The 16568-nt window shown below is 41.3% G+C and overlaps 1 protein-coding gene and 1 long non-coding RNA gene across 2 annotated transcripts in view; one reads left to right on the top strand and one right to left on the bottom strand.

Annotated features, from left to right (window-relative positions):
- The window catches only part of smyd3 (SET and MYND domain containing 3), a 949011-nt gene that overhangs the window by 308252 nt on the left and 624191 nt on the right, over positions 1–16568 (top strand). Inside the window, exon 5 of the mRNA XM_069930861.1 lies at positions 3043–3179. Coding sequence (XP_069786962.1) covers positions 3043–3179 — 137 coding nt within the window. The remainder of the gene's footprint in view (positions 1–3042; positions 3180–16568) is intronic.
- Positions 869–16568, bottom strand: part of LOC138760363 (uncharacterized) — a 34048-nt gene continuing 18348 nt past the window's right edge. The window contains exons 2-3 of the long non-coding RNA XR_011355567.1: positions 2908–3404; positions 869–971 (exon numbers count right to left, since the gene is read on the bottom strand). This is a non-coding gene — a long non-coding RNA (uncharacterized lncRNA). The remainder of the gene's footprint in view (positions 972–2907; positions 3405–16568) is intronic.

The following is a 16568-nucleotide window of genomic DNA, read 5'->3' as shown; positions in this document are numbered from 1 at the left end:
TAAAGTACACCGACCTGCTGAGTTTCACCAGCATTGTGTTTTTACTTCAACCACAGTGTCTGCAGACTTTGGTGTTTCACTTAAGGAAGAGAATCACTCTGAATTGCTCTGGTAACCACATTATTTATGAGATTGGGAAGGTTTCGCTTCTGTACGCTAATGAACTCCCAGGATATTGATTAGAACCATCGAACAGATCCAGGTCCGTCGGCTAGTCTATGACAAATTATTTTTCTGCCTCATTCCATTGACCTGCACCTGGAGCATAGCCAGTCCATACCCCTCCCATCCATGTACCTATCCAAATTAATCTTAAATGTTGAAACCGATCCCACATTCACCACTTCCGCTGTCAGCTCGTTCCACACTCCACACAATACAGAAATCAGCAATGTGATGAAATATCGTTTCCAATCTGAATGTTGTCTACATTTTGCTGCATGCAGACACCGGCTGCTTCATTTGCTGAAGAGCTTTGAATGGAAATAAACATTGTGTGAATGTAAACTTTGGGAGGAAGTAAATGACCGAAGAATCTGAAAGTGGTGGAATCGAGAACCCCTGCATTAATGTTCTGGGGCTCAGACGGTTTACCTTCACCAGCTCACTGTCTTCCTTTGTGAAAAGTATAACTTTCCTATTAAATTCAGCTTTACCAGAGCTCTTTAATGGCCAGGGCATGCAAATATGATGCTCTGGTTCATATTTGGCCTCCGAATGAGGTTTTGAGTTGAATGGTTCTAACGAAACTCAAGGTGGTCATGTGGATTTTTCACTGTTACCTTAATTATATCTTTCTAACCATTCTATCTCATCTGAAATTTGTTTCTGTTCCAGAGTATGATGACATTTTATTTACTCACAACTTTCTCTCTTTGAATTTGCAGCCAGGGTGTGTGTCATCTATATCATTATAGATAACTCAGATTTAATTCAATAGATTGCCTCCAGCTACGGAAAATAGTCAAATTCTGCAAGAACAAATGACAAATAACATCATTATTTTCAAATATATGGGAGGTAATTGCAATGCATACAAATTGGCTGGAAAGGAAATTATTAGAAATAAAATATAACCATGAACTTAATGTTTCATCACCTCTCTCACAAAGGTCTCAAAATGCTTCATGTACTGTACATTACAGGGGATGATTGCTTCCTGGATAAATGTGACGACTTGTACAGGGAAAACTGCCTTTTGCTTGTTGGTCCTGCTACCTGATGCAAAGGTGCATTGTTGCTGTGTGCTCCCAAGAGGCTTGTCTTCTGCACAAGAATCAGATTGACAAACCTGTAGGCTCTGTCTTTGTAAGCAACTTTAGGATCCATAAAGAATCTTCCAGTTTTACAATGCAGCAAAAGCTTCTTTTAGGCCATTGGCCCTGTCTTGGTTCTTTTGAAGATTTACTTGGTCCATTAGCCTGCTCTTTACTCACTTTGCTGTAATTTTCTCAATAGCTTTCTCTCCTTCAACAATTTAGCACTTCCCTTCTGAAGATTATTGAATCAATAGAGCTAGGTCTTTTCTCCCTAAAGGAAGATGAGAGGTCTACAAGAGTCTGAGAGGTCTATATAAGGTAGACAGCCAGCGCCTTTTTCCCAGGGCAGGCGTAGTAAACACCTGAGGACCTGTATATAAAATGAAGGGAGGAAAGTTTAGGGGAGATATCAGGGGTAAGTTTTTTTGAACAGAGAGTTGTGGGTCCCTGGAATGATTTGCCAGGTACTGGAAGCTGAAAAATGAGGGGCATTTAAGACACTCTTAGACAGGCACATGGATGAAAGAAAAATCGAGGATTACGAGGTAGGAAGGGTTTAGATTTTTTGGGTCGGAATATATAGGTTAGCACAACATTAAGGGCCAAAGGGCCTGTACTGTGCTCTAGTGTTGTTTGTTGTATGTTCTATATCTACCTGCCTGTCATATAGTGCACCCTGAATGTGATAGAATTTAATGTTCAAAGTGATGAAATGTTGGGTTAGGATTGATTGATATTTTCAGGCTTTAGGGAAGTCAAACGTGAGTATTCGCAGATGCAAGATTAATCAGGGAGGTTTAGAACAAGGCAGCAAGTGTAAGTAAAGTGTTCTAGGTTTATGTTTTTAAAAATGCCAAATTATTAGGGGTATAGATGGAGTTGACGTGGAGAGGCTTTTTTCCTTTAAGAAAGGGGGAGATACAAATGAGTTGAGGGTGAGGGGGAAAAAGTGTGGATGAAGCATGAGTTTACTCATGAAGTGGTGGGTGTGTGGAAAGAGCTTCCAGACGAAGTGGTGGAGGCAGGCTCAACATTAGCAGTTAAGGAGAAGTTGGATACGTATACGGATGTGAAAGGAATGGAATGTTACGGGTTGAGTGTAGGTCGTTGGGGTTAAGTGGGCGAAATTGTTCGGCATGGACTAGAAGGGCCAAGTTGACCTGTTTCTGTGCTGTAATTGTTATCTGGTTTTATATATATATATATATATATATATATATTGCATTTGGGAGAGAAATATTAACAATGAATGCCTGGGTGAAATAATTTTTTTTTTCTGTGCAGTCCCCTTCAATGTTTTTCCTCAATATCTGCCTCCGAACCTTCCAAACAGGCAGATCGCACACGCTGACCTTATAAACTCCCAACAAATCACAGGGTGCTCATCCATGAATCCATCATGCATTAGCTTTGTGGTACAAGGACATTTCCTGGCATGATTTACTATTTTAGCTACTGGCCGCTGTCTCATTGCAACGGAAACAAATTGCTCCAATCCTCACCACAAAGGTTTAAAGAAAACAAATACCTTCCCATAGAATGCCACCATTCAGATTGATTACCTGTCCAGAATGTTACTCTCCAACTTTCCTTGGTACATTGCGATGAGTGGCAGTAGCTTGTTGCCTGCTCAATGTGTGTTATTTACCTGTCAAAGCCGTAAAGATATATGCTTGCACCTTCTTCCAATTGAGCCGGGGAGTAGATGCATCGAGACAGAACAGCTGCCATGAGACATTCTTTTTTTTTGTGGTTGATGGCACGTTTGTTCATTCCCTTACAGATATCAAAGAGATGAGCGAGGAGACGAAAGAAGGCCTTGGGCAACTTGCAGTCATGCTGCAATTTTATATGAAAGAGGAAATTCAGGATGTATCCCAGCAGGTTTCTGGTTTAAATCTTCTTCACTTCTTTGGCCAAGTAAGTTTCTTTTTAACTTACTGACATAGGATTAAAATGTTATTGGATTGACCGAGGCAGATCTCCATGGACCGCCCATGTGAATTGCTGAATGTGTTTGCTGGATATACTGAAGTATTGCGTGTCTCAAATTGGGATAAGCGCCACATCGCTCTGTTCAACTTGTACTCTGAGGTCCTGCTGTGCTAGATTGTTATTCAGTGAAGCTGTGCATCATGAGACCTGCTACAAAGGAGAAATAAATCTTAAATCATCTGCTGCCAATTAGTAGTACTTTTGCTGTAGAAATGTATTCTTGGAGCTGATATTCCCACCATTCCCCCTTGGTGAATGTTTTAACTACTCTTTCACTGTTTCAACTTGGTGAATGGCGGCTAACCGTCAGTGAATTGCAACGCAATTGAATCTCTGATTTCCAATGAAAACATTGACAGGTTGCGTTTAATTTGTGCGTTTTGCCTTTTCCGAAGAGTTTGCTCGAGTTCCCTAGTTTCTACTCTGTGTAAAGCCCGATGTTAGTTCACTTAATGTTGAAATTTTATTGTTTCTAAATGAACTCCTCAATTTTCGCTTTAGCCAGAGTTTGTATAAATTCTGACCCCAGTTCCCAATATTTTGTCATTGATTCGCCCTTTATTCTCTTGTGCATGAAATTTTCACAAGCAGATGTCTGCAGTTTGCTATCATGTCATATAAAAACAAAAATATTTTGCATTTCATTCTGATGTTAGAGCTGGTTTCAAGGGCTGCCTGATCCAGTAGACATTTCTCTGATAAATATGATGTTGGATGAACTAGCAGCAAGAAACTTCTTGGGAAATGAAATGTGTTGACTCTGCTTGGTAGCACTGTCAGGCGTACTTGAAATGCTGAACAGTTTGCAGAAATCTTTGCTGAAGCTGGTGTGAGCGGAGATTCTTCGATTTTGAAAATGCTGCCTGTGAATGATCCAGTTGTTGTGATTAGAAATTGATAATATGTTTCTGAGCATCAGACATTAGGCAGTTAACAAAAATGAATCATGGTTACAATCTGTCTGACTGATAAAATCACCATATGTAATCTCAAATGGTGAATTCACATTCTGCTTTCACTCCTCAATCAGATGGTAAATGGGAGAGTCAAAATTGATTTAAGGGAAACAAAAGCAATTCACTATACTTTGGAACCTGGCACTTTCAGGGATTGCTACTGTTCTCACTCCTCGAAAATTCAACCAAAAGTTCAGGTGCACTGATAGGGGAGGTGGCTGCCTTTTGCTGTGTTCAGACACTGGGGGATGATTTCTCGCTTGTATCAACTGTCTGATGTATTTTACATTGCTCCAATGAGGGAGAGGGAGACCAGATTAACAAAGGAGTTGTTGGACACGTGCAAGTTTGAATTTTGCTTCACAATGATCGTACATACAAATCTTGTGTTCCACGTACATCTTGTCATCTTTTCCATTATGCCCATATTTACCATGGTTACTGCCAATGTTAACAGGTCACACTGAATTGTACTATTCGGTCATTTGAAGTGATCGTACTTCCTGGCTTATTGTTTTTTCTTCCTCTCTAATGCAGATCTACTGGCTGTGCTCTTACCTTGCTCATATTCTATGCTTTTTGTGTTTTAAGGCTGTATCATATTAATATTCCTAGTTATGATTCGCAGCTCTGAATTTTAAATAGACAACTGGTGCGAAGTGTGCAGTCTCGATTAGACTATTTGCACCTATGTTATGGTAACATTTTAATGCTCCGAATTTTATCCATGTCTTGACAAGCAGTTCAGCATTGGCGTGTTGTGCTTGACATGGCTATGTTTGCAACATGATTACTGTGCATGAGGCATCAAGTGATGGTCCTCCTTTGTGTGTATGCGTCGATGGCAAGAACTTGGTGCCTTCCAACCTGTGGTTACCATTTGAGTAGGCTCAACCTGAGCTGAGCCATATCAGCCCAGTGATTTTCTACCTTTAGACCAATGCTGAACCTACCTCTTGAGTAGTTTGGGGAACCTGTTAAAGGTAGTCCAAGTCCCATAAGTGTAGAAGAAGGTGGGATTAATATTAGATTGATCTTTCAACTCTGTTTACCTTGGACCATCAAAGGCTATGATGCCATACTGAAAGCAGTGTTGAATTTCATAATTGATGACCGGTTTTGTTGAGGGATAGACTCTGAGGAATGGGCAGCAATAAATAGTGGAGATTCGACGATGATTTGATTCTCTTTTTCTATTTTCTTAAATAAAGGCAAGAAATAGAAATCCTGCTCTCAACAGATCTTGGCTCATCGGGTCATATGGTGTATTTCTGTGCTTTAAATTTAATGTAATGCTATGTATGTATCCTCAGTTAAAGGGGACTGGCTTTCCAAGATATCAACCTTCTGGCAGGTGGGTCTTGTATTTTGCGTGCAGTTCTTTCCTTGTACCTCACTGCTGGTAACGTTGGGGGGCCTCAAACACATGTCCAACAATCCCCACCTGATCTTCTGCCTGACCAAGGATAATTCTTCCCTTGCTGCTGCCTCTTCCCAAGGATATCCCGGTTCCCACACCTCTGATTTCTTCTCCACCTTCAAATTCTGGCCATCCACTACTTCCACCAAGTTGATCCCTGTGTTTTGCTACTTAAACAGTTTCCTCTCTTGGCAGAAGGAAAGTTCTGATGCATATTGGTAATCTGTATGATGGAATGTAGCTGCTGGAGTTTCAGTGGGATGAGGAGTAGAGATGAGGAGCCTCGTATAAAACTAAAGGAGTTTGCTTTAACATGAGAGTTTTTTTTAACCACTGGGGAATTCTGAGGCCCTAAAATGGTGAAGAGAGTCTTGAAATAGGTATTCCATTAAAGGTCTCAGGAAAGTGACTGGACTTTTTTTTGACCGAGGTGGCTATTGTTTAATGATGCAGATGTTATTTGGTAGCTGTCAGGCACTCTGCAGCATTATCTTGGCTCTGAATCTCCCTGGCCCAGGCTGCTTCATTGTCTAAGGGGTTATGATCAGAGCAGAAGTTGGAACTTGTCAGTAATTTTACCATAAGAGTAATTAATATTATACAAGTTACTGTTGAAACTGCTTTCCTGAAGGTCTACCACTATGTCATTCTGGGGCTGAGTTGATATTCTTGTGACAAGTACAACCATTATTTTTTGTGTCTGTGATGACTCCATGTACCAGATCTGACCTGGCTCTATTTTCCAGTTAACTCTGCTCTCATGGGATCAAGAGCAGTGATAACATGTGCTCCTTGATGAATTTCTGGGGCAGGTTTGGGTCAATTGTGTCCTCCAACTTGTTCCACCACTCAATAAGAATGTGACAGAAACAATCTTGACCTCAGCATTCCACTCTGCCTCTTGGCTCCCTTGAGTTCAGATATCCGCTTTGCATCCTTATGGATGTCCGATCAAGCCTTGGTAAGGTTTGGACTTGAGGTTTGCATTTCAGTATCTAGAGAGTTTGGTGGGGGAGGAGGGGGGAGAGTGGAAGGTATAGAAAGATTTGCCCAACTTTCAAATAATTCATAGTGCAGCTGTTTCTGAAATAAAACAAAACTAAGGCCATCTGAAGTAACTGGTTGAAGGCTGAATTCCGTGTTCTTTATCAAGAGATGTTTGTGCTTTAATAACTGTTCTTGACACAAACAACTTTGAGACATCAGCATTCGGCCAGATTTAACTGAAGCATGTGATTTTTCTCGTCTATTTTTAGCTATTCCTGATAGCAAGCCATATGTTGCGGTAATGTTTGGTTCTTCTCGTCAGGTGACAGATAATCCAGTGTCTCTTTCTGAAACTTGCATTTAACCCTCCTCTGAAGTCCTTGCCTCTTGGTATTGACCTTCCTTGTGTGATTGTGAGTTTAATGTCATTTTAAAATCTATGAATTTACTAAGAAATACTGATGCCCTTCCATTACTTATTTTGGACTTGCTGTTTGGACTTATTTCAACCCATCAGTTGGCCTAGCATCTATATCAGGTGCCAAAGGAAAGGAGGTGTGACCGACTGCTTCATTAATTTACAGCCACGGTCATTTGGGAGAGGGAAGGTTTGGATTCGCTTTAATTGCATGTATATAAAGATGGTGGATAGCAGTGCCCATCAACCATCTCAAAATAATGGCTAACCTTTGCCCATTCTAATCATGAATTGCCTTCCTAAACATCTGTGCCTCTCCTCTTTAAAGATATTTCTTTCTAACCTCCTCTCTGACCTGTGTGTTGCCAGGTTTTTTTCACCAAAAGAACTGCCACCTCTTTGGTTTGGAGGGAAAGGAGCTAAATTTGACTGCTCCAGTTGGAGATCTTGCTCTTTTCTGAGAAATCCACCTACTTCCTGTCCCCTTCATTGTATTTCAAAAGGATGATCAGGCTACAAAAAGTTGTATCAGCAATGGTAACCGTGCTCACCTTCTTTGTTAATATCTTCCAGAGGAGGAATCTAAACTTTTTCCCTAATCTGGGCATGTACGTAAATGAAAATTCTTAACTGCTGGCTTAGTTCAGGGACAATTAGGAATTGATCATAAATGTCGCAATCATCGATGACACCAACGCCCACATTCCATGAACTGATATATCGTGGAGAAACCTCATTTCCCAGAGTTGTAGTTTGGTTCTGCTACTGCAAGGAGAGATTGAGGCAAATTACATTGATGCCTTTGAGGAGAGGCTGGAGAGGTTGATAAAGATGAAAGATGCAGCAAAGGGATTAGGTGATAAAGGTTAAACAGAGGCTCGTGTGGAGGATATGAGCAGCTTATACAGTGCAGTAATTTAATTAGTTAGTATCAAGTAAATCTTTTACTTCCAGGTTCATGGCTATTTAGGGACACTACATTCAGTTATTTTTAACCCACATAGAAACATAGAAACATAGAAGATAGGAGCAGGAGTAGGTAATTCGAGCATGCTCCGCCATTCAACGAGATCATGGCTGATCTTAAAGTTCAGTACCCCGTCCCCGCCTTCTCTCCGTAACCTTTAATACCCTTGGTCATGTTGGTCATGCATGACCAACATTGAGAGTTGTCAGAGGTCTTTCTCGTTCATCAAAAAGAATAGTGTCGGGGGGGGGGCGTGGCAAGATGGCGTAGGGAGCGGACGTGCATTCCCGGTCTCCCCCAGGCAGTTATATAAATACCCGTTTTAAGAATATTTCTTTTCTGTTAAAAGTCTTTGTTTTGTTTATCAATTGTTTTTAGTTTAAAATGGCAACAAAGATTAAGGAAAATAGAGTTCAAATACAGAACAAAACTACACTCTCCGACTTTGGAAGAAACTCGGCCTACTTGCCCAGACAGAACCACGGAGTCAAGGCTGGAATTTTCTTAAGAACGGAGCTCATTAATTGGACTGTCAGATAAGCTGGCCTTGGACACCCCTCTGAAAGATGGAGATGAATATTGATTGGAAATATTGTATGAAGATAAATTGCAGTAATTGGCATTGGTTGCCCGTGAGTTTTAAAAATCCAGATAACATTAAAGTTTATTAGTGATTTTTTTTGGATGGAATATCGGAAGGATGAATTTATTATCTATAAATACAGAACAAAATTACATTCTTTGACTTTGGAAGAAATTTGACCTATTTGCCCAGAGTTGGTGCTGGAATTTTCTCAAGAACAGAACTTATTAAAGTTGATTTCGGACTCCTTTTTGAAAGATGGCGACGAATGTTGATTTGAAATATTTGAAATATTTTCTGAAGATAAACATATATATGGAACTCCTTGACCTGCAATAAGGTTTATCAGTGATTTTTTTTTGGATGGAATATTGGAAGAGTGAATTTATTATCTGTGAGTATGCATACATTGCAAACAGATTTTAATAGTTTTGTAAAGGTTTTTTTTTAAACTAAACAAGATCAGTTTAATATTGAGAAAATTGGAAAAAAACGGAAACTTTATTATTAAATTTGGAAATTCAGTAGAAAGAAACTATGAACAAGATTGATGATTAATAAAATTAAAGTCGAAGGAGCAATGTCCAAGAAGAGTTAAAAATTTTGAATAAGTTTTTCTTGAAAATAAACAATAATTTCAACTTAACATTGAGAAGATTGACAAAGTGGAAAATTTGGTATTAAATTGGGAAACACAGAAGAAAGAACTTCTGAATAACATTGATGCTTTAGAAGATCAAGACCAAAGGAATTATGTTCAAGAAAATTTTAAAAGATTTGAAAAAAAACTTTTTTTGAAAGTAAGCTACAAATTCAACTTGAGACTGAGAAGAATGGAAGATTCGGTGTTGAACTGGGATGTTCAGAGGTGTTTTAATTCAGTGGATGAAATTCAGGAAGACTTGAAAAAAAATTTTAAAAAAAGCTTTTATTGATTGTAAACAATGTTTAACTCAGTGTTGGGAGGGTGGAAAGGGTGCAAAATTTAATATCAAGTTTGGATTTTCAAAAAAAAGAGTTTATGAATAAGATTGGTTAAATTGATGGACCGGGGTTTTATGGATATAAGAAATGATGATTTTTCGGTTTATACGTGTATTTTGTCTGCCTGGGGTGGGGGGGGGGGAGGGGATGGTACTCCTGCTCCCGAAAGTCATAGGCCACTTGTGGTTTATACCACACCCATTTGGGTTTTTGGGAATTAACCACCACAAGGTGGTTTCCTAAGGGGTTAGGGGAGGTGTTCGGCTCCGAATCATGGGTCCTCTACCGGCACCACCTACGGCTCCTAGAACGCTTCCACCAGCGTTGTCTCCGCTCCATCCTCAACATCCATTGGAGCGCTTACATCCCTAACGTCGAAGTACTCGAGATGGCAGAGGTCGACAGCATCGAGACCACGCTGCTGAAGATTCAGCTGCGCTGGATGGGTCACGTCTCCAGAATGGAGGACCATCGCCTTCCCAAGATCGTGTTATATGGCGAGCTCTCCACTGGCCACCGTGACAGAGGTGCACCAAAGAAAAGGTACAAGGACTGCCTAAAGAAATCTCTTGGTGCCTGCCACATTGACCACCGCCAGTGGGCTGATAACGCCTCAAACCGTGCATCTTGGCGCCTCACAGTTTTGCGGGCAGCAACCTCCTTTGAAGAAGACCGCAGAGCCCACCTCACTGACAAAAGGTAAAGGAGGAAAAACCCAACACCCAACCCCAACCAACCAATTTTCCCCTGCAACCGCTGCAATCGTGTCTGCCTGTCCCGCATCGGACTTGTCAGCCACAAACGAGCCTGCAGCTGACGTGGACTTTTTACCCCCTCCATAAATCTTCGTCCGCGAAGCCAAGCCAAAGAAAGAAAGAAGGGGAGGTGGGGGGGGGGTGAAAATTTGAAAATGATTTAGTATCTATTATGTAATATTATACTAAGTCAATTTGAAATGAATGTATGGAGATACTATAAATAAATTTTGAAAAAAAAAGAATAGTGTCCATTGATGAGATCATCTCCATTTGTTCTCATAGAAGCTTGACATCTGGATTATTCTCACAACCATTGGAATACAAGCAACATCTGAAAAGTGTACATGTATTTAAACTCACAGATATTTTTATTTTTAAAGCAAGGCCTGATGGTCAGATTTTTGGCTTTGTGGGTTTAATGACATATTATTCAAAAACCTGTGTTTCAGTAATTGTACGAGGCTCAAACTTGGTGTGTGTCACATTTGTGGCCCGAAATGTGAAGTTAATAAAACATTAAACACAAGTTTTATCAGGTAAATTTCTGAGTGTCTTTTATTCTCCCGTTTCCTTTTATTCTCTTGCTTGTGTTCTTATCTCTCTCTCATATCACGTGACTTCCGGTACATCTCATACATATTCATTATCATGACATCCCTCCTTTAATCAGAAATAAACTTTACCTTCACTTACCAATATCCCTCGGAAACATACAAACATCGTAACTAATGGTAATACTATAACTCAACTACATAAAGTTTACTTCCTACAGCATTCATACATGCACTTTATGATATAAGATTAAAACACTGTCCCAAAGTTCTTATTAAAACTATGGCACAAAGTCTTCGTATCGTTTGGGCACTTTCCGGTTTTGTTTTGGCCTGCCTGCGATATTGTCGTCGCTTCTCGGTTGTTCACTCTCGGCGTCGGAAATACTGCTCGCCACGGCTTCGGGTGTTTCTGGCGCTCTAGTCACTTCATCAGGAGTGCTAGTAACTGCCTCTGGAACATCATCAGGTCTCTCAGTTTCAGCATCTCGTATTGGCCTTTCAACCTCTTCGCTCGATGTATCTCTGGACTGGTACCTTTTTACACCTGATATATTTCTCTTATACAGGACTCCAGTCGGAGACTTGACTGTCACCATACTGCCACTTCTGGATACGACAGTATAGGGTTGATGGTAATAAGGTGTGTCTAGCTTACCACCAGTTTCATGCCTCACTAGAACATTATCTCCTGGCATGATGTCTGAGTACTTGGCTCCACGTTTCGAATCTGTGTACAGCTTTGCTGCACCTTTCTTTTCAGTATTGTGGTCCCTCATCTCCTGGTCGTCTCGGATTTCCTTTATTTCTGGCATTTTTGTGCGGACTTTTCTCCCAAAAAATGCTTCTGCAGGACTTTTTCCAGTGGTTGCATGAGGCGTTGCTCGATAGACAGCCACATAAGATAGCAATGCTTCTCGCCAATTTTGTCCTTCTGCGTGTGCAATCCTCAATCGTTTTTCAATGGATTGATTTTGTCTCTCTACTTCTTCATTGGCTTGCGGCCATTTCGGAGTTACTTTATGATGGTGGATACCTGTGGTCCTCATGTATTCCGCAAATGTCTCTGAAAACAATTGTGGACCATTGTCAGAGTATAATGTAACAGGTAATCCATATCTTGCGAATATCTCTGCTAACGCTTGTATTGTTTTTTCAGTGGTTGTGGACTTCAACACCACGTACTCATAGTATCTGCAGTAGTAATCTATCACTACCATAATTGATTCACCCGTCGGTAAAGGTCCAAGAAAATCAACAGCTACGTCGATCCATGGTCCTGTCGGGAGTTGCGTACTCCGGATTGGTTCTGGCGGATTACTCCTACTTGTGATTTGACATCCGTGACAAGTTTTAACAAATTTCTCTGCGTCTTTATCACAACCTGGCCACCATACCTTGGTTCTGAGGTTTTGCTTGGTACCAACAATGCCTAGGTGTCCTTCATGCGCTAAGGATACGATCTTCGGTCTCAATCTTTGCGGAATCACCAATCTGCAACCTCTTAATACACACTGTCCGATGCAACAAAGTTCGTCTCTAATGGGAATGTAAGCCTTGTGAGTACACTTGTCCCATTGTCCACTCTGTATGCATTCTCTTACTTCCTTGAGTTCTGGATCACATTCAGATTCTCTCTCGACTTCCTTCGTAGTCACAGCTTTCGGTGTCGCCTGAGTAGCTACGAAGCATACAAAGCTCTCTGTTTCTGTTCCCAATTCTGACTTGGATTGTGGACATCCATCCTTCACCAATCTGGACAGCGGATCAGCAATGTTTGCTTTCCCTGCTATGTGGATCACTTTATATTTGTAGGGTTGTAGTCTGAGTACCCATCTCTCTATTCTGGCACATGGTTTGGATCTAGGTGCATAGATCACCTCTAATGGTTTATGATCTGTGATGAGTTCAAATTCAATGCTGTATAAATATGCATGGAACCTCTCACAGGCCCATACAAGTCCGAGTGCTTCTTTCTCTGTCTGAGAGTATCTTCTTTCCACATCTGATAACGATCTGCTGGCATAGGCAATGATTCTCGGTCCTCCATCATGCATCTGGACCAACACGGCTCCTAAACCAACCGGGCTGGCATCCGCTATGACTTTGGTTGATGCCGCCGGATCGTAATATCCAAGAGTTTTTGCATCAGTCAGGCTTTGCTTCAGCGCTGTGAACGCTTTCTTCTGCTCAGATCCAAAATGAAATGGTACACCTTTCCTGGTTAGTTTCCTTAGTGGTTCTGCCACTGTAGCGAAATTAGGAATGAACTTTGCACAAAAATTGACCAATCCTAGGAAACTCCTCACCTCTGTTGCGTTCTGAGGTGCACGTGCCTCTGCAATAGCTTTCACCCTGGCCTCTGCAGGGTTTAGTCCTTCCCGTGTAAGTCTGTGTCTCATGAAGTCCATTTCTGACACACCGAACTGGCACTTGTTTCCATTCACGGTAAGGCCTGCCTCCTGTAGTCTAGATAGTACACGCCTCAACCGTTTGTCATGCTCTTCCTTCGTTGGTGCATGGACTATGATGTCATCAGAAATGTTGGCAACTCCAGGAATGCCTTGAATCACTCGATGGATTTCATACTGGTAGATCTCCGAAGCTGCATTAATTTCAAATGATAGTCTCTTGTAACGATACAATCCACAGTGAGTCACAAATGTAGTTACATCTCGGGATCCTGGATCCAGCTCTAATTGATGATAGCCCCATTTCAGATCAATTTTTGAGAATACCTTGCTGGTAGTTAGTTCTTGAAGTATTTCCTCCACTGTTGGTATAGGGTGTCGTTCTCTAATTATAGCTTCATTGGCCATTCTCATGTCAACACATAGTCTTATGTCACCCTTTGGTTTGGGCACAATCACTACGGGACTGACCCATTGTGTCGAATGTTCCACCGGTTCTATAATGTCTTGTGTGATCAATTCTTTAATTTTGGCTTCGACTTTCCCACGAAGTCCAAACGGAGTTCGGCGCATTGGTTGTGCTTTGGGTTTGACCGTTTCATCTACCGCTAGCTTCAATTGTCGACCTTTCAGCTTTCCTACTCCTTGGAAGACTGCGGGGAATTCTTGCTTCATATCCTCGTATGACTGAATTGAATTGACACAAGCTCCAATATGAAGTATTGCCAGGTCTTGCGCTGTGCTTCTACTCAGCAATGGTTCTCCCCTCTCTTCTATGACCATAAACTCTGCTTCAGTGTACTTATCTCCAGCTTCAACAGTTGCAGTAAAACATCCAATGGTCTGCAATGGCTTGGTTGCTGTGTATGGATATAGTTTCTTGGAACACTTCTTTGAGGTACAGATGATCTTTTTCCTTTTCAACTTCTCCCATAAATGTCGATCAATCACATTACTGTCACTGCCTGAGTCTACAATGACCTGCACTGTCACTCCACCAATGGTAACTGAGACCTTCTCATGATGTACTTCATTCAACGTAAATTGGTAACAACTCTGTCCCTCCTGGGTATCATCATCGTCACCGTCTATCTGGCGAATGGTATCTTTCTTTCCGGGATACTTTCCTTTCCCCCAGGCTTTGGAAGTTGTACTCTTCCTCTTCTGGTCTGCTTTGGACTTGCTTTTGCACTTCTTTGCCTTACTTCCACACTTTCTGCAAACTTTGCCTTTGGCCGGGCAATATGGGTCTTTTCCAAAGTGACCTCGGTTTCCACATCAATAACACTCCACATCATGTGTCGGCGTATATCTTGGCTGATTATGGCGATGTGAGAGCCTCTTAATTTGCTGGCTTGAGTTGTCTTTCAGGGTCATGGTATGAAATTGCCCTTCAACAGCCTCTAATGCAGCAGCAATAGCTAAAGCATCGGTGAGTTCCAACTCACTCCCTCTTTCCAGTAGACGTCTTCTGAGTTTATCTGATCTACAGTGCTGTACGACTTGATCCAATAATTGGTTGTCCAAATCAGCTGGCATGTAATTGCATCCAACAGCTAGCTGGTGTAGTCTCGTCACGTACTGAGCAATTGTCTGGCCATCTTCTTGTCTCGTTCTCCGAAACAAATGGCATTGAAATGTAGCATTCGGTGTCACTACATAGTGTGCATTTAATGCATCTACCGCTTTCTGGTACTCATCCTTTCTTCCAGTATTCAAAAGTGTCTTAATTGTTTCCCGAACTGCGGGTCCAGCAGTGAAAAGAAGTAACGCCCTTCTCTGCGCTTTTTGTTCAACCGTACCGGTATCTAGAAATAGGCCACGACTGTCGGCGTAGGATTCAAATTCTTCCAGCCATGCCTTCCACTTCACACTTACAGTGCTTGCATCACCCGTTGGGTCAAAATGAGCAATGTGTTAGAAAGTCACTGTCTGCACCAGCCATGAGGAAATATTCCAGCCCCAAAAGTACTGAGACACAGAGAAAATTCTTATCACCTTGAAGTTGTCTGTAATCCTCTGTAATCTTGTTTAGTCTTTAATTTTCTTCAAGCTTCTTTCATCCTCGTCGCCAATGTCACATTTGTGGCCCGAAATGTGAAGTTAATAAAACATTAAACACAAGTTTTATCAGGTAAATTTCTGAGTGTCTTTTATTCTCCCGTTTCCTTTTATTCTCTTGCTTGTGTTCTTATCTCTCTCTCATACCACGTGAATTCCGGTACATCTCATACATATTCATTATCATGACAGTGTGAGGCATTTTTTTGTCGCTGAGAAGCAGGTAAACACGTGTTTTATTTTTATTTCAGTATGCACTGCCTGGATAGAGTGCCCACAGTTGTGATTCACACGCAGGAGCAGACCTGTGGTTAAACACTTAAAATGGAGTCTGACCCCCATTCTTGATTGACCTATAAAGGCTTGAACATCCTCTTTGAAAAGTAAGCAAAATAAGTGTTTGAACATCCTGCTGCCCATTTGTCTAAATATTCCCACCCTTTTCTATATATATTTTTCATGTTGGTCAGACTCGACGGAGTCCTGCCAATACTCAGGTTTGAATTTATTATATTGATTCTCTCCAACACTTGACAGCCCATTTCACTTCAGCAGTTTGAGTGGCTCAGCATAAGGATTTTGAGTGAAAAATCTTAGCTTGTCACCCAGTGCTGTCGGAGGCGTAGTGCATTACTGGAGTATTTTGAAAGCACCATTAAACCAACCTTCTGTGCATCCTTTCAACACGATGTTGAAGCGGCAGTGCATCAAATTCATATCTTTGAAGGTTGAGATCAACTCTGCAGAAAGGACTTGCAATATTATTTTTTTCATCACGGACCTAGACCAAAGTAAATCATCCCGAGCCAGGACTTAAAGGCACGTCTTCAGAACCGTTCACAAAATCACAAGCTGCCCCAAAGTGCTATTACAGCCCATGATCTGCATTTTAAAATGTAGTCAGTTTTTCAATTTAAGAAAGAAATGCTTTAAAGGCAGGGGATTTTTGAGTGTAATCCCAGTAGGAAGCATGACAGGCAAGATTTTAAGGATCATGTGGCCACCAGCCCCTCTCTTGACAGCATTTTACAGGAGCACGACTGAGAGCATCCTTTCGGGCTGTATCATTGTGTGGTATGGTAGATGCAAAGCATCAGACCGGATGTCAATGCAGAAGATCATTAAAACAGCCGAGAGGGTAACTGGGGTCACCCTTTCCTCTATTGACGATATTCACTGGGAGTGTTGTTTAAATAGGACTCAAAGAATTATTGATGA

This window comes from Narcine bancroftii, chromosome 4 (genome assembly GCF_036971445.1).
Source record: "Narcine bancroftii isolate sNarBan1 chromosome 4, sNarBan1.hap1, whole genome shotgun sequence".
Taxonomy (NCBI): domain Eukaryota; kingdom Metazoa; phylum Chordata; class Chondrichthyes; order Torpediniformes; family Narcinidae; genus Narcine; species Narcine bancroftii.
This window is presented reverse-complemented; position numbering and strand designations above follow the sequence as displayed.